Raw genomic sequence first — 27,691 nt, forward strand, 5'->3', positions numbered from 1 at the left:
CAATCAGGAAATGCTGGAATGTTCACAGTTGCTTACTCTGTGGTTTTCACTAGAGATTGTCTTTGATGGTTAAAATTTGTAATATATGTGATGTAAAACTACTAAACTAATAAAGAAAGCATTTCAGTATGCAGGGAAAGTTGGAGGTGTGTTTTTATTAAAAGAATTTATAAGAAATTGGAATGTATTTTTTTAAGGGAAGAGAAAGTAATTTTGTCCTAAAGCTGGTTACTTCTAAATGGGAAAGGAAATAAGGGATAAACTAATATTGATACAGAAAGTTGTAGATTTATAGAAACGAAAAAGAATCTTTAAAAGGAATTCTATGTGTGATCAGGACTAGGATTAGAATGACTTTGAGTATTAAGATTGATAGTAAAGCAGTACAAAACTTGAATTATGTTTTTCTGTTAAGGGAACACAATTTTATTGGAATATTGATCAGATTTTGATAACAGACTGTAAAGTTTCTTAAGTAATTTGTTGTAACTTTCTGAATTTGCTCTTAAAATCTTTTACTGTCACTTTGGTTAAGTAAATAAGTATTATTTCACAGTGACCTGTGAGCTGATTCGACCAGGTGTTCTGCAACTTTTTCATGTTTCTGACAAACTTTCCAAATATCAAATTCTAATTGAAGTGCGTTTGATCCCCAGCTATCTTTAGAATGCTTCAGGGGAAACCAAAAACATCTCAGAGAGAGAGATTGAAATAGTTAGGGTTATTTGGTATATCAAAATTGTCAAGTAATTGGTAATAAATTTTCTTAGCTTATATGGGTAAATGTCATTAATATAAAGATTTTAGAAATTGTATGAAATTTTAAAAATCTGGTATATTTTGGTATAATGCTATCAGTCACAATTCTAGTTATTAAAATATCTGTCACATCATAACCGAGTTTCTTTGTCCATTACAATGTAATTGTGTGTTAAATGGTGTCTTTTAAAGTCTTATCATTTATAGAGTTGTTTTGCTATTATTGGTACTTTTACAAAAAGAAAATGTTTCATCTTCAAGAAGATTCATAGAAAGGCCTTTTTGACAAGTATATATTTTCATAACATTTAGAACATACCAATGAACTGGGTAAGAAAGAATTCTGACAAAATACAGTGGCTTCATAATACTGCTAACACAAAGGATTAATTACATAAGACTAAATGCTGGAAGAAAAGTTATGACCAACCTAGATAGCATATTGAAAAGCAGAGACATTACTTTGCAAACAAAGGTCCATCTAGTCAAGGCTATGGTTTTTCCAGTAGTCATGTATGGATGTGAGAGTTGGACTGTGAAGAAAGCTGAGTGCCGAAGAATTGATGCTTTTGAACTGTGGTGTTGGAGAAGACTCTTGAGAGTCCCTTGGACTGCAAGGAGATCCAACCAGTCCATTCTAAAGGAGATCAGCCCTGGGATTTCTTTGGAAGGAATGATGCTAAAGCTGAAACTCCAGTACTTTGGTCACCTCATGCGAAGAGTTGACTCATTGGAAAAGACTGATGCTGGGAGGGATTGGGGGCAGGAGGAGAAGGGGACGACAGAGGATGAGATGGCTGGATGGCATCACTGACTCGATGGATGTGAGTCTGAGTAAACTCCAGGAGTTGGTGATGGACAGGGAGGCCTGGCATGCTGCGATTCATGGGGTCGCAAAGAGTCGGACATGACGAGCAACTGAACTGAATTGAACTGAAATGCTCGAGTGAATACAGTTATAATTTTTATGGGTTTTGTCTGAAATATTACTGGCTTTTTAATCTGTGTTTTCCAAATACAAGGAACCTTTCCTCTCAAAGTTCTTATGGCTTGTAATGACTTGGTAAATTATACTTTCGTAAATAGGATGGAAACATTTATCTTTTCTCTCTCCCTGATTCCTTTAGAAGTTAGAAACCAAACTGGGGCTTCCCAGGTGTTATAAAAATCCACCTGCCAATGCAGAAGCCACAGGAGATGTGGGTTCAGTCCCTGGGTCAGGAAGTTCCCCTGGAGAAGAAAATGGAAACTCACTCTATTATTCTTGCCTGGGAAATTCCATAGACAGAGGATCCTGGTGGGCTACTGTCTATGGGGTCGCAAAGAGTTGGACCCAACTGAGCGACTGCACATGCATATATGTATGCATGTTCCCAACAGCCTTATCAGGTGAAAAAGAAGGTCCCTTCCTGATGGTGCAGGAATCTCAAGATATTTTCAGGATCTCAAGAAGAGAGGAATTCACCCAGATCTATAGGCAGAATCTGACAAGCTGTTGGCATCGTTTTTCTGGCCTTGAGATCTTTTAAAGATTCAATCTGAGATTCCTTATGAAAAGTTCCAGCACAAGGAATTAAAAAAAAAAAAAAATGAAACCCAATGTCATCAATTACAGCTATATAAATAAACAGGCCAAGTTTATTGAAATCTGACTTATTTTGCAGACGGGTTTCCTTTTAGTGAGAGGAAGATTATGTTTCTGTAGATACTAAGTTCTAAAATTTGTTAGTTGAGGTCTGTATTTACTGTCTAAGACTCACCTCCCAGATAGTTCCTTGTTATGTTACATAATCTTAAAGTTTAACTGAATAATTTAAAGGATGCTTTGTTTGTTTATCTTTGGATGAAGATCAGATGCCCCATGACCTGCAGCCAGGAGATTATATATACTGGAAAAGGCATCATTTAAAGGACTTTGTCTATCCCAGATAAAAGGACGTTTACCAGGTGCTCTTAACGAGCTCATGCACAGCAAAACTACAGGAAATTGTCTCTTGAATTTGTGTTTCTCTCTTAAGAAGGGTCTCTGCATTGAACTGGTCTATGGTAAGGACTGCTGACCCCCCAAACCCAGACCCACACTAGGATGAGAAGACAACAGCAACGGTAGGCAGCTGTACCCACAATCTGGACCATGCTGGTAAAACCAATCCCACTAATCTAATTGAACTATTTACCAAATGTGTGTCTCTCCATTAACATTGCATTCTAAACAGAAATTAAGGAAACTGCCGGGAGCCGGCGAGACATTCCGCTCGTGACAAAGGTCATGAGGAAGGAAGGCAGGGTCGAGCCTCGGGAGTCTCCCCGGATATTCTCGAGTATCTTCCCCCCAAAAACCAGAGTCTGCCTACTTTATTGCTTTGTGCTCTCACCTCTGACTTTACTAGGGGCTGTCCCCTACCACCATCTCGCTCTCTCTGTCAAAGAGTTAACTTACAGCTCCAATTAATAAAGTTCCTGGGCAATTAAGAGTGTTTAAATCCAAACCCCTCAGATGGCTCTCTAACTCGCCTGACAAGTTTACCCAGACTCCTACAGCTGTGCATACGATTGTTTACAGTCTCCCAGCCTCGAGAGGCATAGGAAGCTTAAGATATTCAAATAGCTTAGAACCTCTCAGAGAGTTAGAAACTGTCAGAATAAACTAGTAAAGGATTTCATTGATGAGCCAATGATTGTTGCCAAGTTTTCACATCCCCTGAATTGTATCCTTGAATGTGTATTAATATAGTTGGTATGTAGAAAAAATAAGTAGTGGCCTTGGTGCTAGTAACTTTAGACCCTTAAGGTAATATATTCTTTCCTTTGTTGTAAACCCATTACACATCCACCCTATAGGAATGCAATTTTATCTTCGGAAGATGGCGCCAAACCTTAAAATAATTACTCTTAGAGAAAATAAGTCTTTGTTGATAAGTCCTTGTCAAGAGTCATAAAATGTTAATAGGCCTTCTGGCCAGAAGATGATGTAAATCACCTAAACCATTTGTATACGATAAATTTGCAGGAAAGAAACCCTGGTTTTTGATAAGAATCAAAGACTGCTGACTTTGCATCCCCTATTATCCTCTATGTGTAACTTAGGGTATAAAAGCCCCTGTTAAAAATAAAGCTATGGGCCTTGCTCATCAGCGCTTGGTCTCCCCATGTCATTCTTCCCTTTAAATTCTGGCTGAAGTCTCCATCTGGAGTGCGGAACCCACCATGCTTACTAATTATGCCTGGGCTTCTAAGACCCACTAGAGAAGGTGTCTAGGGTGGGGCACCTTCCACTATTCGAGAGGGCGCCTGCGGCCTACGTAAGTGGTGCAAACTTCTTGTCTTGAAGTTTTATTGGTCTCCCGTGTAAACCAAGCTACTCAGCCTCTTTTCTCCACTGAATTTTCCTACTGAGCTATCCTCATGCTATTACTCTTTATATCTTTGATAAATAAATAAATAGTCACCAACGCCGTCTCCCCTTCGAATACCCTGGATCAGCTGGGGCTGGACCTCGGCAGGAAACAATTCCATTCACCATTGCAACGGAAAGAATAAAATACTTAGGAATATATCTACCTAAAGAAACTAAAGACCTATATATAGAAAACTATAAAACACTGGTGAAAGAAATCAAAGAGGACACTAATAGATGGAGAAATATACCATGTTCATGGATTGGAAGAATCAATATAGTGAAAATGAGTATACTACCCAAAGCAATTTATAGATTCAATGCAATCCCTATCAAGCTACCAACAGTATTCTTCACAGAGCTAGAACAAATAATTTCACAATTTGTATGGAAATACAAAAAAACCTCGAATAGCCAAAGCGATCTTGAGAAAGAAGAATGGAACTGGAGGAATCAACCTACCTGACTTCAGGCTCTACTACAAAGCCACAGTTATCAAGACAGTATGGTACTGGCACAAAGACAGAAATATAGATCAATGGAACAAAATAGAAAGCCCAGAGATAAATCCACGCACATATGGACACCTTATCTTTGACAAAGGAGGCAAGAATATACAATGGATTAAAGACAATCTCTTTAACAAGTGGTGCTGGGAAATCTGGTCAACCACTTGTAAAAGAATGAAACTAGACCACTTTCTAACACCATACACAAAAAGAAACTCAAAATGGATTAAAGATCTAAACGTAAGACCAGAAACTATAAAACTCCTAGAGGAGAACATAGGAAAAACACTCTCTGACATACATCACAGCAGGATCCTCTATGACCCACCTCCCAGAATATTGGAAATAAAAGCAACAATAAACAAATGGGACCTAATTAACCTTAAAAGCTTCTGCACATCAAAGGAAACTATTAGCAAGGTGAAAAGACAGCCTTCAGAATGGGAGAAAATAATAGCAAATGAAGCAACTGACAAACAACTAATCTCAAAAATATACAAGCAACTCCTACAGCTCAACTCCAGAAAAATAAATGACCCAATCAAAAAATGGGCCAAAGAACTAAATAGACATTTCTCCAAAGAAGACATACAGATGGCTAACAAACACATGAAAAGATGCTCAACATCACTCATTATCAGAGAAATGCAAATCAAAACCACTATGAGGTACCATTTCACACCAGTCAGAATGGCTGCGATCCAAAAGTCTACAAATAATAAATGCTGGATAGGGTGTGGAGAAAAGGGAACCCTCTTACACTGTTGGTGGGAATGCAAACTAGTACAGCCACTATGGAGAACAGTGTGGAGATTCCTTAAAAAACTGGAAATAGAACTGCCTTATGATCTAGCAATCCCACTGCTGGGCATACACACTGAGGAAACCAGAAGGGAAAGAGACACGTGTACCCCAATGTTCATCACAGCACTGTTTATAATAGCCAGGACATGGAAGCAACCTAGATGTCCATCAGCAGATGAATGGATAAGAAAGCTGTGGTACATATACACAGTGGAGTATTACTCAGCCATTAAAAAGAATACATTTGAATCAGTTCTAATGAAGTGGATGAAACTGGAGCCTATTATACAGAGTGAAGTAAGCCAGAAGGAAAAACATCAATACAGTATACTAATGCATATATATGGAATTTAGAAAGATGGTAACAATAACCCGGTGTACGAGACAGCAAAAGAGACACTGATGTATAGAACAATCTTATGGACTCTGTGGGAGAGGGAGAGGGTGGGAAGATTTGGGAGAATGACATTGAAACATGTAAAATATCATGTAAGAAACGAGTTGCCAGTCCAGGTTCGATGCACGATACTGGATGCTTGGGGCTAGTGCACTGGGACGACCCAGAGGAATGGTATGGGGAGGGAGGAGGGAGGAGGGTTCAGGATGGGGAACACATGTATACCTGTGGCGGATTCATTTTGATATTTGGCAAAACTAATACAATTATGTAAAGTTTAAAAATAAAATAAAATTAAAAAAAAATAAACATACATTACTTCTAAACGTACCATTGCCCTCAATGGTTAGGATGGTAAGAAAATTCTCTAGTGAAGTTGTCACAGAGAATTATGAATTATTATCATAACTACTCATGACATATTTCACTGCAAGTCTACTGCTAAAAGCACATATACAATATTTGTGTTATAATTCAGCATAATTGGTAAAATGTATAGCTTATAAAATATTTATCCATTAGCATACCTCTGTGTGGTTTCACTGATTCTGATTAATTTTCCCCCAACATGGACAACTAGGCAGATATGTATATTTATTGGGGCAGATTTATATATGTATATTTATATAAATTATATATAAATATATGATCAAAGAGGAGGCCTATCCCTGAGGGATGTTATGGACCCAGGGCAGGTAGCAACCACTCTAGCACTGAGGGACAAATATTCTGATATATCAAAAGATTTGCAAACATATGGGGAAACAATCGAAGAAATCTTCACATGTTGAGTTATGGAAAAGTCATTCTGGCTCATACATGATTTAACTTGAACTTTATTCTGATCAGCATGGCCTATTTTGTGGCCTGTCCATCATGCATTGTATATCTGCCATCAAGGAAGGGAATTCATTTGAAAGTCAGAGTGGTGTGGCTGTGGTTCAGGCATCTGGGGTGGAGCTGGGTGGCTGTTTTGGATGTGAATGGAGAGGTGAGATGAGAACTTGAATTTTGTGACCTGTGTCAGGCTCAGTGATGCTACTAGCCATTCTCAAAGCAGTGTCTGCTGGGAGCTGCCACCTGCAACCTTACGATCTCAAGTTCTTCTCTTACAACTATTAAATTTTCTTTTTACTATGGGAATAGTAACAAATGGCTCAAGCCATGGCCTCCCAGCAGAAAGCGCTAGATTCTTTAGCCAGAATGTGTGTGTTAGTCACTCAGTCGTGTCCGACTCTTTGTGATCCCATGGATCATAACCTGCCAGGTTTATCTGTCCATAGAATTCTCCAGGTGAGAAAACTAGAGTGGGCAGCCATTTCCTTCTCCATAGCCAGAATACTACTGGACAATAAAATTGCTGTAAATTAGATTTGTCATCTGTTGGTTTATGAACTGTTAAGTCTTGTGTAAGTGTATATGTATGTGCATATTTTAGTGATGTTTTTAGATGTACAGTATACATTTTAAATTTACCACAGGCTACTTTTAAATGAAATTATAAGCTTCATGTAGAGCATGGAATCTTGCAATTATATTTCCATCTCTCTCTCCACATCCCTGTACTATTATTATCACACATTTTATTCTACATATGTTATAAATCCTACAATATGTTGTTTTTATTTTTTCTTTAAATGGTCCATTATCTTAAGAGATTCAAATAAGAGTATTTTATCATACTTATCATTTCCAGTGCCCACTGTTCTTTGAGATTTCTATTTGATATAATTTTCCTTCTGCCTTTTTACAGTCATCTTTTTGCTGACCTAAGGGGAAGCAACCTGTGTTTTACCATCAATATCCTAATAATTGGGCTTCCCAGGCAGCACTAATGGTAAAGAACCTGCCTGCCAATGCCGGATACCTAAGAGATGTGGATTCAATCCCTGGGTCTGGAAGATCCCTTGGAGAAGGAAATGGCAATCCACTCCAGTATTTTTGCCTGGAAAATCCCAAGGACAGAGGAGCCTAGTAGGCTACAGTCCATGGGGTTGCAAAGAGTCAGACGTGACAGAAGCAACTTAGGACCCTAATAATTATAGGATTTTTGTAGATGCTGTTAAATTAATGAAGTTGCCCTGTTAAAAAATGTTTAATTTAAAAAAAAAATCATCTTTTTGTTGTATAGAGTTCTATGCTGACAAGTTTGCTTTTTTCTTTTCATGCTTTAAAGTTATTAATCTTCTTCAGTCTTGTATTGTTTATCAAGAAAATTTGCTGTCATTTTTATTCTTGTTTCTCTGTAGGTAGTGTACCTTTTTCTCTGTCTACTTTTAAGATTTTTTTTTCATCATCATTGGCTTTGAGCAGTTAAGATGTACCTTAGTGTAGTTTTCTACATTTTGGGGGTTGTTGTTGTTGTTGCTTGGCATTCATTGAGTTTCTTGGCTCTGTAGGTTTATAGTTTTCCTCAAATTTGGAAAATCTTCAAATTGTTCAGTTCAGTGCAATCACTCAGTCTTGTCCAACTCTTTGTGACCCCATGAATTGCAGCATGCCAGGCCTCCCTGTACATCACCAATTCCCAGAGTTCACTCAAACTCACATCCATCGAGTCAGTGATGCCATCCAGCCATCTCATCCTCTGTCGTCCCCTTCTCCTCCTGCCCCCAATCCCTCCCAGCATCAGTCTTTTCCAATGAGTCAACTCTTTGCATGAGGTGGCCAAAGTACTGGAGTTTCAGCTTTAGCATCATTCCTTCCAAAGAACACTCAGGACTGATCTCCTTCAGAATGGACTGGTTGGATCTCCTTGCAGTCCAAGGGACTCTCAAGAGTCTTCTCCAACACCACAGTTCAAAAGCATCAATTCTTCGGCGCTTAGCTTTCTTCACAGTCCAACTCTCACATCCATACATGACCACTGGAAAAATCATAACCTTGACTAGATGGACCTTGTTGGCAAAGTAATGTCTCTGCTTTTCAATATGCTATCTAGGTTGGTCATAACTTTCCTTCCAAGGAGTAAGCATCTTTTAATTTCATGGCTGCAATCACCATCTGCAGTGATTTTGGAGCCCCAAAAAATAAAAGTCTGACACCGTTTCCACTGTTTCCCCATCTATTTCCCATGAAGTGATGGGACCAGATGCCATGATCTTAGTTTTCTGAATGTTGAGCTTTAAGCCAACTTTTTCACTCTCCTCTTTCACTTTCATCAAGAGGCTTTTTAGTTCCTCTTCACTTTCTGCCATAAGCGTGGTGTCATCTGCATATCTGAGGTTATTGATATTTCTCCCGGCAATCTTGATGCCAGCTTGTGCTTCTTCCAGCCCAGCGTTTCTCATGATGTACTCTGCATATAAGTTAAATAAGCAGGGTGACAATATACAGCCTTGACGTACTCCTTTTCCTATTTGGAACCAGTCTGTTAGGCTGGTAGAAATCACTTCCCAAGTCACTGTTGCTCTGTTGTCCTACCCCCTCTGCCCGCCCCCAGTCTTATTTCTTTGTGTTTTATTTTGAATCTATTGCTCTGTCTTCAAGTTTACTTATCTACTCTTTTACAGTGTCTAGTCTGCTATTAATCCAATCCAATGTATTTTTCATCTTGGAGTTATAGATTTCTTCCCTAGGAGTTTGATTTGAGTCATATTTATCTTTCCTCTGGCTTGTTGAACAAACAGAACACAATCAGGATGGTTTTGATGTCTTTTAATAGTTCTATCAACTGTATCATTGTGTGTGTGTAACTTTCCCCTCATTATATGGGCCTAATTTTCCTGCTTCTTTACATGCCTTGTCATTTTGTATTAGATACTAAAGATTGTGATTGTTACCTTGTTGGGTGTTGTATATTTTTGTGATCCTTTGAGGATTCTTGAGCTTTGTTCTGGAACATAGCTAAATTACATGATAACAGCTTAATCCTTTTGGTACTTGCTCTTCGCTTTTGTTGGAGAGAACTATAAGTATGTTTAGTCTACGGCTAATTTTTTCCCCACTACTGAGGCAAAATTCTTCTTTATACCCTGCCTATTGGCATGAGAATTTTGAGGTTTTTCCTTTCTGGTTAGTGGAAATAGGCCCTGCTCCCAACCCTGTGTGAGCCTGGAAGAGAGTATTCAGCTTTGTATTTTCAGGCATTTCTTTCCCAAGCCTTGGGTAACTTCTTCACACGCATGTGTTGATGAGCATTCATCTGAAAACTTAAGGGGAACTGTCTGCAGATCTCTCAAACTTTGTGTGCCATTTTCTTCTCTCCATTTGCCCTGCAAATTTGAGCTGCCTTGGCCTTTTTGCACTTCCAGGCTCTGCCTTCTCTCTCCAGGGAGAATGCTCAGCCCTGTGAGGGCTCCCTTTTCTGTAACGTGGCCTGGGAACTCTTTACCTGCAGTAATCTAGGGCAGTCATTGGGCTCACTTTTTTTCTTATCTCTCAGGGACCAATCCTTCATTACCTGATGCACAGTGTGTTGATAACTGTTCTTTCATAAATCCCATGGGTTCTTCCAGTTGTTTTTAGCGGGAGATTAAATTCAGTTACTAGTCCTTCATCTTATCTTGAAGCTGCAGATGATACTGGAACACTTGGAATGGTTGTTAAAAGTACACATACCTTCGGCCGTGCTTTGTCCTTACTGATTTATAGGTTATAGCAGTGAGCTAGGGTGTGATTCTGCAATTGTGCACTGAAAATGTGCCAAGCTTTTACAAAGTTAAAGTAGACCTAATACTTGTTGTTTAGTCCCTGAGTTGTGTCCGACTCTTTTGTGACCCCATGGACTGTAGCCCTCCAGGCTCCTGTGTCCATGGGATTTCACAGGCAAGAATACTGGAGTGGGTTGCCATCCTTCTCCCGAGGATCTTCCTGACCCAAGGATTGAACCCAGGTGTCTTGCATTGCACTCAGATTCTTTACTACTGAACCACCAGGGAAGCCCAGACATAATACTTGTTTACAAAATAATTTATATAATCCAGTGCAAAAGACTTATTTTTATGAGTATAAAATATATTAGGTATAATGTCTCTCTACAGGGTGTTATGGAACATCTTTATGAGGAAAGGCATCCAAATGGCCTTTCCAAATGGTGGCCCAGGGAAGGTTAGTAAATGCTTCTTTGAGAAAATGAAGATGCAAATTTGGAAAATGGGCTGGAATGAGTTGCAATAGGGAAAACAGGGGAAAGAGGACTGACCAACAAGAACAGTCCAAGTGGAGAAAATGCTGTTATGAGGCTCAGAGGTACGAGGTTATGTCATACATTTGGGGGACTGCAGATAGTTTGGAATAAAGAGGAAGTGATCTCTAGTGTCTCCCTCTGTAAAGGGAAACTCCTTTCTCCCTAAAATGTCTGAGTTTCAGTGTAGGGGAAGAAAATAAAAGAGAATAACTCATTTTTATCCAGAAGGGTAAAGTAGTGAAGCATGCCATAATAGATAGCTCTGGCTTTCCCTTGAAGATGAAAATGTCTGATTAACTCATTCATTTATTTGTTCATCAAAGGTCTATTAAACTCTTGTTTTACATCAGGCTACATGCTGGATACTGGAGAGCCAGAAATTTGTTGTAAGACTAATTTGATAGCACTGCCTCTTTGGGATCCCATGGACTGTAGCCCGCCAGGCTCCTCTCTCCGTGGAATTCTCCAGGCAAGAATACTGGAGCGGGTTGCCATTACCTTCTCCAGGGGATCTTCCCAACCCAGGGATGGAACCTGCATCTCCTGCATTGGCAGGTGGATTCTTTATTTGAGCCACCAGGGAAGACCATAATTTGATAGTATTTTTTAAAATTGTTTTTTGCCTTAAACACCTACTATGGAACATACTTCACATACTAAAAAACCTCACTTGAAACAGTGTCAATTTCAGAAAAACAAATAGTGACAGCTTTGAGAGGAGAAGACGTTTTCAGCTTAGCAGAGGGCAGCACACAGTAGTGGACATAAGTAAACACAGCATTAAATAACAAGCACTTTTCTAAGCACTTGATATAAATTAACTTCTATGATCCTCACAGAAATCATATGCTTTTACTTACAGTTTATTTTAACCATAAACGTACTCTTTAAACAGTTGTCTTTCCACTCATTTATTTTACCAAGCACTAATCATTACACTAGCCCCCAAAATAACAAAGTTCTAGAAACCTCTAGAAGTAGAGATGAGGTCACTGAGATAGTTGAGGGTGACAGAAATAATCGTTTTCTGCCAAATACAAGTTTTTCAAACTGCCAAAGAATTGTCCAGAGAAGGGAGCCAAAAAAGGCAGATCAGGCAGTCGCTCCCCAGGCTGGCCATAAACTCGAGAGTCTCTTTGACCTCTGTCTACCAACATGAACAGCTACATCAGCCTAAAGGCAGGCTTGAAACAAGGTCAGACCATCTCAAGTGAACTTTGAAAAATAAACAGTACTAGAAACCAGAGAGTAAGCACATGCACCATTTATCATTTCACCTTCATGAGGTCAACAAGTATGTGGCACGCACTTTCCCTAAAGTGGCCAGCAGAGGTTGGGTGATGGTTTCTGTTGTAAGCATTTGAACAGAAGGTTATCACTTGTCTTCCTAGACTTCCTTGCATACTCACTGGACAACCTGAAAACATGGATGCCGGAGGCTATGCTCTACATCCTAGGAGCCGGAAACAGTCAAGGTCTCTCCTGATGCCTCTTAACTTGCAGGAGTAATGGCTTTTCAACCTTTGGTGCTCCATCGACCTTTTCCATTTGTGTTTTCTCCCGTAGTCTGTGCTGAGACCGATGTACACAAGACCAGAACCGGACCATGAGTATTCCAGGTTACAAATCCTCTGATGTTTCAGTCTACTTCTTCGTGTGGCATCCTAAGTATTTTCTCCTAGAAGGGGAAAAAGAGAAATAAATTTTTAGAATTCCAAATTTGATTCAGTATTGAAGTGAAAACATATGCCTGTTAACTCTGCTTTCTTATCCCAAGCCTGACCCGAGGCATGGAGACGTGTTAGAGTTGGGGGAGGGTTTGGAAAGGTGACTAGCATCCTTGGTATGAGCCTGAAAGGAAAACACCAGCTAAGGACTTACATTACACACTCAGGGTTGAGTATGGGAAGAGTCTAGATGGGAAGAGTCGTTGATGTTGTATTTAAATTCAAAAAGGTTGATGACTATGGAGTTTGCTAACCTCTCCTTTCAAGGTGCGGTAGAAGGGGTGAGGTTGCAGGACCACAGGATAGCTACATGAATAGTGCTTCAAGTGAGGCAAAAAGGGCCAAGGAATAAATGAAAATCAAATTGTGGCTTGTTTGGTATGCTTTGTGGATACAGTCACTATTCACTGATTTGACTAATTAATTATTGCTCTCCAGGGCTTCCTTGGTGGCTCAAATGATAAAGAATCTGCCTCCAATGTGAGAGACCTGTTTATCCTTGGGTCAGGAAGATCCCCTGGAGAAGAAAATGGCAACCCACGCTAGTATTCTTGCCTGGAGAATCCCATGGACAAATGAGCCTGGTGGGCTCCAAAGAGTCAAACATGACTAAGAAACTAACACACACATTGCTCTCCAAGTATTGGCTGAGCATCTGTGACTTATGTAAAGGTAATGGAAACCACGAGAGAGAAAGAAGGGAATGAAATACATAACCCTGCCTTCATAGGCTTGTGGTTCCATTGGGAAGATTTGGTGCACTCCTGTGTGACGTGGAATGCTGAGATATAATACTTAGGAACCCCAACGCTCCTGGAAATGGTATGCCTAGGAATAGCTTTTCTCCTTCCACACCACTACAGGGACACTCCAGAGAGCCACTGAAATCCCTGGGGCAATGGAAGGCTGGCCACCAGTGTCCCCTTATTCCTGTTCAGTAAAACTGAGCTCACATGTCAATCCACATCTTCTCCATATTCCCATAATCATATTGACTCATAAATATTTTTTCAGCAGCATCCTTTATTTTTTGCAACTCTGTCTCTGACTTTGGAAAAAATTAGTCCTTTTTTTTTTTTTTCCCCTTCCCTCTCCTAATTTCTAGCTTTGTGCTCCAAATTAAACCTAACTGTGGCCAAGACTTAAGATTAGGATTTATGATGACCTGGAAAAGTAAACTAATAATTTTGAATTGAAAATACATGTGATAAAGAACTAGGGCCACAAAATTCTAAAGCCTTTGGAAATTCACTTTATTATTTCTACCCCAAAAAATCCATCTGTTTTCTCTGACTGGAATTGTTTTTCTCTCTAGCACTAGCAGCCAAATTAAAAATTAATAGAACTTATTCTTTCTTTTTATTTGCTTATTAGAATTACAACCACTATTTTTAATGACAGATTTCATGAAATACAGTATAAAATTCTGCCTTTTAAGAATATATAATTCAGAGGCTCTTAGTGTATTCAGAGTTGTGCAACCACCAGCTCTACCTGATTTTAGAACACTTTCATTACTACAGAAAGAAACTGTGTCCATCAGCAGTCACACACCATTCTTTCTCCCCAAAGCCCTAGGAAGTCACTGCCTCTACCAATTTGTCTATTCTGGACATTTCATATAAATGGGATCACACAATTTATGGCCTTTTTGTCTGGCTTCTTTCACTGTGCATAATGTTTTCAAGGTTCATCCATCTGTCCATACTTAATTCCTTTTTATGGCTGAATATTACTCTACTGTATGGATATTTCACATTTGGTTTTTCCATTCGTTATTCATCATGGAAAAAGTTCTGTGTTGTTTCTACTTTGGGGCCTTTATAAATAATGAATACTGCTCTGAACATTCACGTACAAGCTTTTACATGAACGCTTGTTTTCTGTTTTCCTGGGTATAGACAGAGAGTGGAATTGGTAACCCTACATTTAACATTTTGAGGAACTGCCAAATTGTCTCCCAAAGAGGTCAGACCATTTTAGAATCCAGCCAGCAATGTATGAGGGTTCAAATTTCTCCACATCCTCACCAACACTTGTCTTTTTTGTTTTAGCCATGCTAGTGGGTGTGAAATGGTATCTCATTGTGGTTTTGATTTGCATTTTCCTAATGTTGAAACTCCAGTGCTTTGGCTACCTCATGCAAAGAGTTGACTCATTGGAAAAGACTCTGATGCTGGGAGGGATTGGGAGCAGGAGGAGAAGGGGATGACAGAGGATGAGATGGCTGGATGGCATCACTGACTCGATGGACGTGAGTCTGAGTGAACTCCGGGAGTTGGTGATGGACAGGGAGACCTGGCGTGCTGCGATTCATGGGGTTGCAAAGAGTCGGACACGACTGAGTGACTGAACTGAACTGAACTGAACTGAATGTTGAAATGAAGATGTCAAGCAAACATCTTTTCATGTGCTCATTGGCCATTTGTATATCTTCTTTGGAGAAATGTCTGTTTTTAAAAAATACTGATTCATTTGGCTGTGTCAGGTCTTAGCTGTGACACTGGGATCTTCACTGTGTCATGCACAGTCTTCTGTTGCAGTGCACTGACTCTCTAGTTGTGGCTCACGCGCTCCAGAGCACACAGGCGCAGTAGTCGTGGTGCACGGGCTTAGTTGCTCCACAGCATGTGGGGGCTTAGCTCCCTGACCGGAGATCGAACCCACATCCTCTGCATTGCAAGGTGGATTCTTAACCACCGGACCACGAGGGAAGTCCCGGAAATGTCTGTTCAAATTGATTGCCCATTTTAAAAATTGGTGGGGGGTGTTGTCCTTTTATTGTTGACTTGTAAGAATTTATTACGTATTCTGAATACAAGTCCCTTATCAGATATATAATTTGCAACTACTTTTTCCCATCCTGTGGGTTGTCTCTTTACCCTCTTGATGGTATCCTTTGAAGCAGAAATGTTTTTAATCTTGATGTAGTCCCTTTTATTTTTTCCTTTGTTGTTTGTACTTTGGTATAGAAACACTATTTTTCATAGAACACTTTTGGCATTTCAGTTACATTAGTTAACTAGATTTTGAGAACTGGCTTGTAAATCCAGTTGATACTTACAGTCCCTCTGGAAGAATATATTAAGAAGACCAACAATGATGGTAATTTCCTGTATATAATTGTAGTGCAAATATGAAGTGTTGTAAAGGCTCAGAGGCTGGTAAGCGTCCTGAGCTGGAGTACTCAGGAGGGGCTCTGGGGCTGGACTTGAGGGGGCCCTGGTCTTGATGGGCCTAAGAGCTGTTAAATCTGAAGTGATATTCAGGAATCTATCTTCCTCCATGAGTTAAGGCAGCTTGAATTTGGAGCACTGGCAATGGCACCCCACTCCAGTACTCTTGCCTGGAAAATCCCATGGACGGAGGAGCCTTGTAGGCTGCAGACCATGGGGTCGCTAAGAGTTGGAAATGACTGAGCGACTTCACTTTTACTTTTCACTTTCATGCACTGGAGAAGGAAATGGCAACCCACTCCAGTGTTCTTGCCTGGAGAATCCCAGGGACGGCAGTGCCTTGGTGGGCTGCCGTCTATGGGGTCACACAGAGTGGGACACAACTGAAGCAACAGCAGCAGCAAGAGCCTTGTTCAGATTAGCCACTTCCTGCTGCTGCAGTTACATCAGTCATGTCTGACTCTTTGCAATCCAATGGACTGTAGCCCACCTGGCTTTTCTGTCCTTGGAATTTTCCATGCAAGAATACTGGAGTGGGTTGCCATTTCCTTCCCCAGGGGATCTTCCTGACCCAGGGGTAGAACCTGCCTCTCCTGCACTGGCAGGCAGGTTCTTTTAGCACCACCTGGGAAGCTCAGATTAGCCACTTAAGGGCTATCGTATCTGGTGCGACAGTGGAAAATAGGAAAGAACAGAAGTTTGGGTAGTTTAATGGGCAGCAACTGGTGATTGTGGTGGGCACATCAGCGCCATAGGCATGATCAGCTATACTTCCCATCTGGTAGCCAAGAGACTAAGCCTGTTTGGAGGCCCTGGGGTCACGCTGGCCATGCCCAGAGCAGACTCAAGTCTTTTCCTGGCCTCTGGACCACCCTAGTAGAAAGAGGACTCATGATAGTAGTGCATGTCCTCCAGAAGGGCTGGAACAGACAAAAATGTCCTAGCCTGCTGAGGTTTAGAGCTCTGAGATAAAGCAGTTTGAAAAGGCTCCCCTTATGAGGCCATTTGAACAGGACAGTTTTAAGGAAGTCTCAGAGGAAAAGGGTAGGGGAAGGGCTGAGGAATCAGGGTAAAGATGTCTGTTTTGCCTGATAGCAGATAATTTAAAAATAGATGAAAATTAAACTGCTCTTCAGTTTGTATCAAAATGTCCCTGTCAGAATGTCTGGGTCCCAACAGCAATGACAAAATGTCATAAGCCCTGAACCTCTGTGTAAAGATTATTCCCACACCCCTGAGAGAATAAGGAACTTCTCCTAGTCTCACTGCCAGACTTCCGTTGCCTGTAAAATTTGTGAAAACAGAAATTGTATCTATCCAAACATTTTATATCTCAGCATCTCTTCATTTCCTGTTCTGTCTGACCAGTCCCTCTCCTCTCACTCACATACCCCACATACCCTTTGGAAGCTCAGTAAATATTTATTGATAATGAAGATAATAACTAAAAATATGTTCCCATTAATGGGGTAAATCTCTTGCCACTCAAGTATCCTAAACCCATGAGAACCGCTTCAAAGATGGGTTCCCTTCACTTAAAAAAAACAACCCCCAGAAAAAAACCTCTTTCCATGCTGTGCTCCCTGAGTTCTGGGAAGATTTCATTTTTAGATAGAATTCACTTACCCATCCACCATGCTGCTGGATCCAGGGCGAGAAATTCTCTTTCAGGTACTTGGTTCCAAAACCCAGCACCCTGTTCATGGGGTGGTTGTCGATGGTCGTGAGCTTGGCTATGACATCTATTGCAAGAGCAGCTTTAAAGCTCTGAGCTTTGACCTCTGATTCTCCCCTGGTGTCCACGCCCCTTAGGAACTGGTCTGTGATGGTCTTGACAACAGAATAGGATAACACATCCTGGAAGCAGGTCATCAAAACCTTGTCTTTCTTCAACTGTGTATGAGAGGAGAAACAGTATTTATCAGCCTTGGCCGGGGAGGCAGACTCTCCAGGTGGACACTGGGAGACTAAAACACCCAGTGGAAAACCCTGGATTCTAATCTCAAATGTGGGACCATATCCCACAGGACCAGACAGGCATGGACTTTCTCTGTGATTTCCTTCCATGGGAACCAATACAGACTGAACAGCCTGTTCACAGGACATTCAACAAATGTTTCCTAGCGCTTACGACAGGTGGTACTGTGAATGATTAAGATGCGTCCTCACTCAAGGGGCTCAGAGTCCACTGACACTTGTGACCCAGTGAAAGGTGCTTTGTCAGAGGTTGTGTAATGGGCAGAATCCACAACCTGGAAATCACTGTTTTGGCTCAAACCCCTGCTCCATTTATTATTAGCTATGCAATCTTGGAGAAATTACTTAACTTCTCAGTTTCAGTTATGTCATCTCTAAACTGGGGCAACAGCCCCTATGAAAAAAGTGAAAGTGAAGTCACTCTGTTGTGGCTGACTCTCTGCAACCTGATGGACTGTAACCTGCCAGATTCCTCCATCCATGCGATTTTCCAGGCAAGAATACTAGAGTGGGTTGCCATTTCCTTCTCCAAGGGATCTTCTCAACCCAGGGATTGCACCTGGGTATCCCACACTGCAGGCAGACTCTTTACCATCTGAGCTACCAGGGAAACCCAGGGTAGTTTTGAAACACTTGGCTTTGTGCCCAACATGGAGGAAATGCTCTTGAAATGTTAGCATGTGTCCAGGATGCTGAAACCTTCATGAGTTACCTGAGTTCATGTGAAAAGAAAAACAAAACCTAATCCATTGATTCCCTTCCATTGTTCTACTCAATTGATTTTACCTTATACTCCTCTCTTGAACGTTGTATTTCTTAGCTTTCCTCCCTTTAGAGTATCATGGTCTTAGAAAAAGAACAATACTCCCTTGGCATTATTTTTTTTTTTTTTGGCCACGCTGCATGGCATATGGGATCTCAGTTCCCTGACCAGGGATTGAACCCATGTCCCCTGCATTGGGAGCATGGAGTCTTAACAGCTAGACCACCAGAGAAGTCTCAGTGGACAGCCTTGAGAGCTACAAGGTTCATCCTTCAAACGGGGAGAAATGACTTGCCCCGTACTCCTGTCCATTGATGCTAGTTCTGGAGAAACACAGGGTCATCATATGCCCTGTTCTGTTTTCTGCTTCGTCTGCACCCCTGACCACCCTCTACTATGGCCCCAAAGCTCTCCTATTTCCTCCTCTTTTCTTTGGTCTGATACCTTGGTTTCCTCAATGTTTCTCATTCTGCACCATCGCATATTCCTCCCCCATCCTGGTCACCATCCTCTGGGACACCTCTGACAAAGGCATCGAGGAGCCACCAAGCACACTGGGGTGGACTGGGGTGGGTGGCTGGCTAGTTAGTGCTGTTAACCCCTCCTGCAGAGCTCCTCGGACCTGACTTCCTGCCCATGGATCCTTGCAAAACAAGAGAGTGTGTCCCCAGGCCAGCTCCCAATGGCCAGATGCAGGAGACCTCATAGCCATCTACGGGTAACACAGAGAGACGAGATGCCTTCAGAAGCCGTGATCACAGGGGGGCCTGTCCACCACCTCCTTACCTGAAGGTAACCCTTGCACGTTCCTGATGGGAATAACCAGTCTCAACTTCTAACTGGCCTGAAACCCAGCATTCTCCAGGTAACGCTAACCCGTCCCCTGGCCGAACTGTTGAGAGAGAACAGTCTGGCCATTCTAGGGGGAGATTTCAGACAACACTCCAGACTTGGAGCAGCTGTGGGACACAGATATTCAGGCTGCAGGGCAAATACAAGAATCTAAACTTCCCTGAGGATCAGTTACATGGGGAACTAGATTCATAATTCTATTCAGCGAATTTTAATTTATTGGTGACTTTTTTCCTTTCCAAAAATTCCGAGGAGGCTCCAGAAGGTTTACTTATGTTTTCCAAAGTGATTCATTTTTGAGACCCTGCCAGCATGAAGAGTTTTGACTCCAAGGGAAATAAAATTTAGGACTTAAGTGGAAACCAGAACTTTGAAAAAGGAGTACAACCATCAGTCCAGTTCCATTCCCCGGTACAGGGCGGGGACACAGAAAGAAAACCCATTAGTTCAAGACGCTCCCTACCTCTCTTTCCAACTGCTCCCCCGAATATTTCAGCAGCTCAACAATTCTGGCTATTATTTGGTCTTCTCCTTCTGTCAGGGGAAAATTACAGTTATTTCTTTCAAGAGAAAAAAATAATCTTGTATGTTTCCAGGGACAAGCTTGTAGCCTGGTTAGGGAGTGAGGAAGACCATGCACTTTGTAACTTAGAGCAAAGTAAATCTTACTTCACCTCTTCTGATGACACCCAAAGCATTCTGAACACCCTCTCCTCCATCCCCTTCTTTTCTCCCTTCTTTCCTCCCCTAGTCCCCCGATTCTCACCAGGAAACTCATCACTTTATTTGCTCTAAGAATGCTGTTGAAGACGCATGAGCTTATCTCTAATGATACTTAGAAGAAATGTTTTTTAACTTTTTATTTTGTATTGGGGTATCGCCGATTAACAACCTTGTAATTGTTTCAGGTGGAGAGTAAAGGAACTCAGTCATACATATACATGTATCCATTCTCCCCTAAACTCCGCTATGTTCCAGGCTGCCATATAACATTGAGCAGAGTTCCCTGTGCTATACAGTAGGTCCTTGTTGGTTATCCATTTTAAATACAGCAGTGTGTACATGTCCCTCCTAAACTCCCTAACTATCCCTTCTCCCCGATACTTAGAAGAAATGTCTCTCAGGTCTTTAGGGTTTTCCTGAGCAGGTGGTCTTTTCCCATGTAGACATCATAAACCCCTATTTGATCATATTCATCCTTTGTGTTAACTGCTAGAAAACTCAGAGCCAAACTGTGGCCTCCTAAGAGGAAGGTACAGTCTTCCTGAATTTGGGGAATTAAAGTCATTCCTAAACCCACCTGTTTTCCTACAATTTTTTTTTAACATTATCTTTCAAATTGGACTTATCTAACTAAAACATGTACTTTGTATGCTGTGTCTTCACAACAGGGTAGAGTCTAAGTAAATACAATGAATAAGTTCTCCCACCCCAAAGGCTAACATGGCAGATGGAGACAGAGATGGCTCCAGTTGGTATGTGCTGTGTGTGTTGGAACAGGGAAGGTGGAGTCTGCTTTCCCTTGTCTCCAAACATGCTAACAGGGAAATAATATTAGGAAAACAGTCATTGCTATAGCGTTGAATCCAAACAGAGACAAGCCTGTTACTGAGGGAACAGCATGTTTTCCTTGGGGCATAGTCTCTGAAGTCATGAAGTCCTCATGTGTGTCCCAGAGGAGAAGGGGAGGAGAGGCCAGGAAAGTCATGCCACGAGGTCACGTGAAGGGCAATAAGGTAGGAAGCCTGAGACCCAAGTCGCCTGGTAGAAGGACTGGATGCTTCCGCCGCCCGTGTGTAGCTTGTATCTGACTCTGTTGCCTCTTTCTGGGAAAGTTGCTGCAGCAGCAATCCCAGTTTCTCACGTGCCTGGAAGACGGGGCCTGAGCTTTTGCTTGTTTGGTGTCGTCACTTTATGTGGCCCAGACACTCATGAGATAGCAGTAAAGTACGAACACTTTGGTTTCCCTTTTTTTTGCTCTCTGGGGGTCCCTGCTCTCCCAGCTCCTCACTCTAAGCCCCTTTGGTAGTCTGTGGTCCTGGCAGCTCAGCAAGGGTGGACACACTTACCAGTCTGGTTCTGGGGTTGGAGGGCACCGCCATGACTGGAGAATCTTTTGCCTTGTAGCTCAAGGTGCTGCAAACTCAAGAGCCAGCTGGGCCCCTCATCGTCCACTGGGGTTTGAGAAAGAGAACCACAGGCTGGACAGTCATTAGTGAGGGAATGTCAGACTGAACTCCTCTTCCCGGGCACTTGGTCTTGTTTCTCTCAACTCTGGGCTTCCCTGGTAGCTCAGACCGTAAAGAATCGCCTGCCAATGCAGGGGATGCGGGTTCCATCCCTGGGTAGGGACGATCCCCTGGAGGAGGGCATGGCAACCCACTCCAGTATTCTTGCCTGGGAAACCCAATGGACACAGGAGCCTGGCAGAGTACAGTCCATGGAGTCACAAAGAGTTGGACACAACTGAATGACTAACACCTTCAGTTTCCCTTTCCCTCACATCTAGAATTTCTACAGGTCAGTTGGGGTCCACAGTCCTGGCTGTTGCTCCAGTTTGGGTGACAACCGACCCAGCCGGATCACTGCTTCTCAGGTCTGCTTCATGTTTGGCTCTAGGCTTGTGCCTGACAAGCCCCCTGCTTCTTCACGGGAGCCCAAGGCAATAGTGTAAACTCCCGGGTGGACGCTCCACCTACAGCCTGTGCACTAGCTTGAGCACACCGGGCCTTGGCCATGGCTAACCTGGTGAAATCTAATGCTGTATTCTCCCCCGCTGCCCCCCAACTGTGAGCAAGATTGAGCGCTCCCTTTGTACCTCCTCCTGCCCCTCAATAGGAGACTTTTCTTTGGACTTAGCAGTGAGCTTGGCATGCTGCTTCCCTCTGCTGGCGCTCTCCCCTTGGCTTGGGCTGGGTTCTCCAGCTAAAGGTCAGTGCCTCCAGTGTGTGGTTGTGGTGCCCTGAGTGCAGGTTAGCAGAGATTCCTAAGTGGCAGGGCCCTGAGCTGAATAAATGCATACGTGCTCATGGACCTCTGCTTGGCCAACACGCACCCTGGGGCAAATGCTCAGAAGGGAAGTTTACCTTTCTTGGTACTTTCAGCTCCAGACTGCCCTTGGGGACCCTGGAATACCAGAACCCCTTTGGACTTGAAGCCTCCTCCCTGGCTGTGGACCTCTTCTGGCGGAGGCCAGGAATAAACGATTTCAGCGACTCGGTTGGCAATGGAAACGACTCTGGGGTCCGCGGCTGAAAGAAGACAAAACGGTGCTGACAGGCCCTTCCCAGAACTTTGTCTGGCTCATTGGTATGCACGGTTGCCCGAAATGAAAACACCGGGCCTAGAGGGAAAGGAAATGGCCTGGGGCCGAGCAGGAGTGTGCGTTTGTGGGGGTGGTGGCATTCTTCAGAAAGCCTGGGCAGTTGCCTGGCAGAGGCTGGGATGGGGGAGGGGCACACAGGAATGATTGCCACCTTGAAACAATTACCCCTCTGCACCCTCTTTTGGAAGTCTTGCAAAATTAGGGTCCCCTTGCCCCTTTGCAACACAAAAGGCAGTGCTTAGTTCTTTGCTTGAGGGAACGCTCATTACGCTTTTATTTTTATTCTTTTTCGGGGCATGCTTTATATCTCGGAGAGCTGGCCCCTATGCACTTCGGAAGGCATTCAGCAGTGTGACAAGCCTTTGGGGGCTGGTCACTGAGGAGAGAGAAATATCACTTCTCTTGGGCCGTATTCCTGACTCAAGTCCATTATCAAGGAAACACGGACTCCCCTTGCTGGTATGGTCACGTGTCATCTTCCCCGCCTCCACTCCAGCTGGGAAACATGCAGAAAATGTGGATAGATAAACAAGGATGCATAAAATCTAACCCATGACCCTCAAGAATTTACAATCCGAGAAAAGACTTATGTCAAGCGTTTGCGCGTGTAACTGGAGAATAAGGCATCTGGGGACATGAAGGTTTAAACGGCTCTGGCCCCTGAACGTCATGGCCTGTGAAGGATAAGTCGACTTGGCCCCTGGTGGAGGACAGGGTTAGGGTAGGAGGGCAGGCAGTATTGCTGAGTTATTTGGGAGTAAAATTTCATTGTTAATCTGTCACTACGTTCTTAACACGTAGAAGCTTGTACAAGCTCTGCCTTTGATATGGAGCAGTCGTATCATGTAATGTTTAAGAACAACAGTATTTAATTCATAAGACTTGTTGACAGTAACAGGTTTGGGCCAGAAGGTCAGCGTGCTCAGAGGAACTCCCAGACTTTGTCAATCAGGATAGATGAGCAAGGCAAGGTGTGGGTGTCATGTGAAGAGCTGGGTGTGACCTCCTGAGGAGCTGCCAGGTGATGTCTGGTTCTCTTTTCCCAGATTCTCCCATCACCCTCCTGGGTGTTCACTGACAGGCCACTGATGCTCTGTCCACAATGCCTTCCTATTAAAAAGAAGGCATAATGGCTTCCTTAAAAAGCCACATTTATCATGGTGCTCCATTGGGTTCAAAAACAGATCAGCAGTGGATTAGAGAGAGAACTGGAGAGGTCAAGGAGTGGAGGATCAGTGCTTTTCCTTTCCGTTTAACAATAATCCTACCAAAAATACTTTTCCACTTTTAAATCACCTTACTGCAACCCAACCAGCCTCCTCGTGAATGCCAGCCACCCATGCAAGGAGGTGGCAAGAGGCTGGATTCCCAAACCAGTGGGAGCCTTCCCTTGTGTCCACGGGAGCTGGAAAAGGAAAGCTTGCACGCCTTGCCTCTCTAACCTTGTGTGGTTGGTTGGGTGATCAGCATGTTCTTTTCCATGGAAGAGTCACACTCTGCCCACCTTGCCCTCAAAGGAGGCAGATGAAGGCCCTCATGGCTGTCCCTTTCCATCTCCCAGTCTCCACCACGTGGTCACGAGACCAGCAGAGGACACAGAGGTGGTCCCCAAGCTGACTAACCTGTGTATCTGTTTCTATGGATTGGAGGAATGCAGACAAAATATGTGCAGGAAAATCTATAAGCAAACACATTTTGAAACTCAAATGAATTAATCTGGTTAACATTCCCATTCTAGGGACTTCCCTGACAGTCCAGTGGTTAAGATTCTGTGCTTCCACCACAGGAGGTTCTGGTTCAATCCCTGGTCAGGGAACTATAAGATCCCACAGGCCTTGCAGTATGGCAAAAAAATAAAAAAGAAAAAGAAAATTTCCATTCTAATATCTTTTTTTCCCCCAAGATTTCCTTCTGGTCAGAGTTGGTCTGATCTGATAGGCAAGGAAATGTTGGATGGGGGTGGAGAGAAAATGGAAAGGCTGCCCTTCCTTTGGAGTTTATTCTGGGGGCTCATTGTGCAGTTAAGGAGAGCAGGAGAGTGGGGAAGGCATTTGGCTTGAGGTTTTTCTTTGAAAGAGAAAGGACAGGGCATTTGGGAGAGAATTCCATATAGGGAAGTCTGCTATTTCCTACCTAGTATCCCTTTTCTTTATCTTCCTTAGTAACAGACCCCTGAAATGTCAGGGGAAGCTGACAGAACTACATTTCTCAGCCTCTTTTGCAATAAGGTGTATGCACTGAGATGTAAGAAGTTGGCTACTGTTTTAAGAAAGCTTGCTAAAGAGAGCTGAATTATCTAGAAAGAAGATAACCTTTGTCCTTCTCCTTGCCTCCTCTTTCTCCCTGCTTAGAATGTAGACGTGATGGCTGGAATCTGAGCAGCCATCTTGGGGTTGAAGGTGACGTTGAGGTTGGAAGCCACTAGCTAAGGGACAACAGAAAGGAATCCTTAAAGACTGGGGAACTGGCAGATCAAGCCTGAACTGCCTAACTGTGGTTTTCTTTTATAGGAGAGAAAAATAATCTCTATGTCAGTGAAGTTACAGCAGATCACAGCTGTGGAGAAAAAAGAGACTCACAGAAAAACTGGGTTGATGTTTCTCAAATTGGTATTGCCATTCGTTTTTCTACATCCCAAGGCCTGTCCCTACTAGACCTTGGTCTTGGGACATAATCTCATAGTTCTTAGCCCAGCCTGGTGTCTGAAATGGCAGCACAAGCTACATTGTGACCTTTAGTTAAAAGAACCCAGGGGACACCAACTACTGAGTTCTGATTTACATGTGGCAAAAGAGAAAGGGAGGGCAAGTCCCTCTTGGGTCACACCCAGCATAGAACCAGCTAACCACCCACATAATTACCTAAACAAGAAAGCAAAAAGAGAGAAAGGGGAGAGGGAGATCAACTTAAGCGAATTATTAAAGCTAAGCCTCCTTAGGAGATAACCATTTCCACTTTTGTAGGAACATCTATAGGTCTACACAGAGATCTGGAAATTGAGAAAATAAGCAAAGGTCCAATGACCCTTCAGTAATCTTGAAATACAGAACATTGTTTTCCTCAGGAAAGCCAGAAAGTTAAAGTCTGTAAAATCTTCTGTTTCCTGCAAACTTCAAAGAATGGGACAAGCAGAAAAACCTATTTATGTGCCTCTAAACTGTTCTATGTATGGATGTGAGAGTTGGACTATAAAGAAAGCTGAGCGCCAAAGAATTGATACTTTTGAACTGTGGTGCTGGAGAAGACTCTTGAGAGTCCCTTGGACTGCAAGGAGATCAAACCAGTCCATTCTGAAGGAGATCAGCCCTGGGATTTCTTTGGAAGGAATGATGCTAAAGCTGAAACTCCAGTACTTTGGCCACCTCATGCGAAGAGCTGACTCATTGGAAAAGACTCTGATGCTGGGAGGGATTGGGGGCAGGAGGAGAAGGGGACGACAGAGGATGAGATGGCTGGATGGCATCACTGACTCGATGGATGTGAGTCTGAGTAAACTCCAGGAGTTGGTGATGGACAGGGAGGCCTGGCATGCTGCGATTCATGGGGTTGCAAAGGGTCGGACAGGACTGAGCGACTGAACTGAACTGAACTGAAACTGTTCTATGGGGCTTCCCACGTGGCTCAGTGGTAAAGAATATGCCTGCCAATGCAAGCAACACAAGAGACCCGGGTACGATCCCTGGGTTGGGGAGATCCCCTGGAGTGTAGGAAATGGCAACCCACTCCAGTATCCCTGCCGAGAAAAATCCCATGGATAGAGGAGCCTGGCAGGCTACCGTCCGTGGAATCACAACAACACACACACAGGCAAGCAAGCCAAACTGTTCTGTCTGCTGTGGACCTCAGATCCCACCCCCAGCAGAAGAACCCCTGGAGGGAGGAGGATTTCCTCAGATAATCCCAACCTTAAATTCGCCTCCCTAAAGTTTACAAGTCTAATGGGAAATGGAAGTTTCCTTGATCGCAGCGAGTGCTCTAAAGCTGTCATTGTGTGTGCTGATTCTCCAACAAGCCTGACAGTCACAACATTTAAAACTTGAGACATTACTGCCACCTGTTGACTAATTATTGACACAGGCCAAACAGCCCAGCAGGAGAGCAGGTTTCTTTTAAAATCTGGGCATCAGGCAGAAGATATGGTTGGAGGGGAAGATGTTTATGCCTAGGTCTGTGGATGGAGGGCAACACTGTTAAAGCCTTGCATGAAAATGTTCTGTTCAATACAATGTGTTTTGTCCCGCTGAAAGAAGATTTTGTCAAAATGCTTCTTGGTTTTTTGAGTGGCTTGAACTTTGAAATCACTTTTGTATATGGCTATCTGATCTTTCCATCCACCTTCAAGAAGCCAATTTACAGATGGAAATGCAGAGGCTCAGAGATGGGAGTTGACGTCCCTCAGGAAGGACAGCCTGAGCCGATCTGGGGATCTTCCCTTTGTATTGGTCTCTGGCACAGAGGATTAGGAATTTGGGCAGCAAGCTTAGCTATAGATGGTGGAGCCAGAAAACCAGTCCTGTCACCCACTGACACGAAACTTTTCCTTTCTGCTCAGTCTTAAGGAAAGTAGGACAATTAGGATTGAGAATTGGGCTTCCCTGGTGGCTCAGTGGAATTGGAGAAGACTCTTGAGAGTCCCTTGGACTGCAAGGAGATCAAACCAGTCAATCCTAAAGGAAATCAACCCTGAATATTCATTGGAAACGATGTTGAAGCTGAAACTTTAATAATTTGGCCACCTGATGCAAAGAGCCAGCTTATTGGAAAAGACCTTGATGCTGGGAGAGATTGAAGGCAAAAGCAAAAGAGAGCAGCAGAGGATGAGGTGATTAGATAGCATCACTGATCAGTTCAGTTCAGTTGCTCGTCATGTCTGACTC

The 27,691-nt window shown here is 42.9% G+C and overlaps 1 protein-coding gene across 10 annotated transcripts in view; it reads right to left on the minus strand.

Moving 5' to 3' along the window:
- Positions 1–11,889: 11,889 nt before the first annotated feature.
- The window catches only part of BCL2L14 (BCL2 like 14), a 36,633-nt gene continuing 20,831 nt past the window's right edge, over positions 11,890–27,691 (minus strand). For 6 of the 10 annotated variants that reach the window (XM_024991535.2, XM_024991534.2, XM_059886234.1 and 3 more), the window contains 5 exons: positions 22,576–22,740; positions 21,559–21,690; positions 19,953–20,023; positions 17,524–17,790; positions 11,890–12,672 (listed from right to left, as the gene is read on the minus strand). In XM_024991535.2, coding sequence (XP_024847303.1) covers positions 12,634–12,672; positions 17,524–17,790; positions 19,953–20,023; positions 21,559–21,690; positions 22,576–22,740 — 674 coding nt within the window. In that variant the 3' untranslated portion in view covers positions 11,890–12,633. 10 annotated transcript variants of the gene reach the window in all.

This window comes from Bos taurus, chromosome 5 (assembly GCF_002263795.3).
Source record: "Bos taurus isolate L1 Dominette 01449 registration number 42190680 breed Hereford chromosome 5, ARS-UCD2.0, whole genome shotgun sequence".
Lineage (NCBI taxonomy): Eukaryota > Metazoa > Chordata > Mammalia > Artiodactyla > Bovidae > Bos > Bos taurus.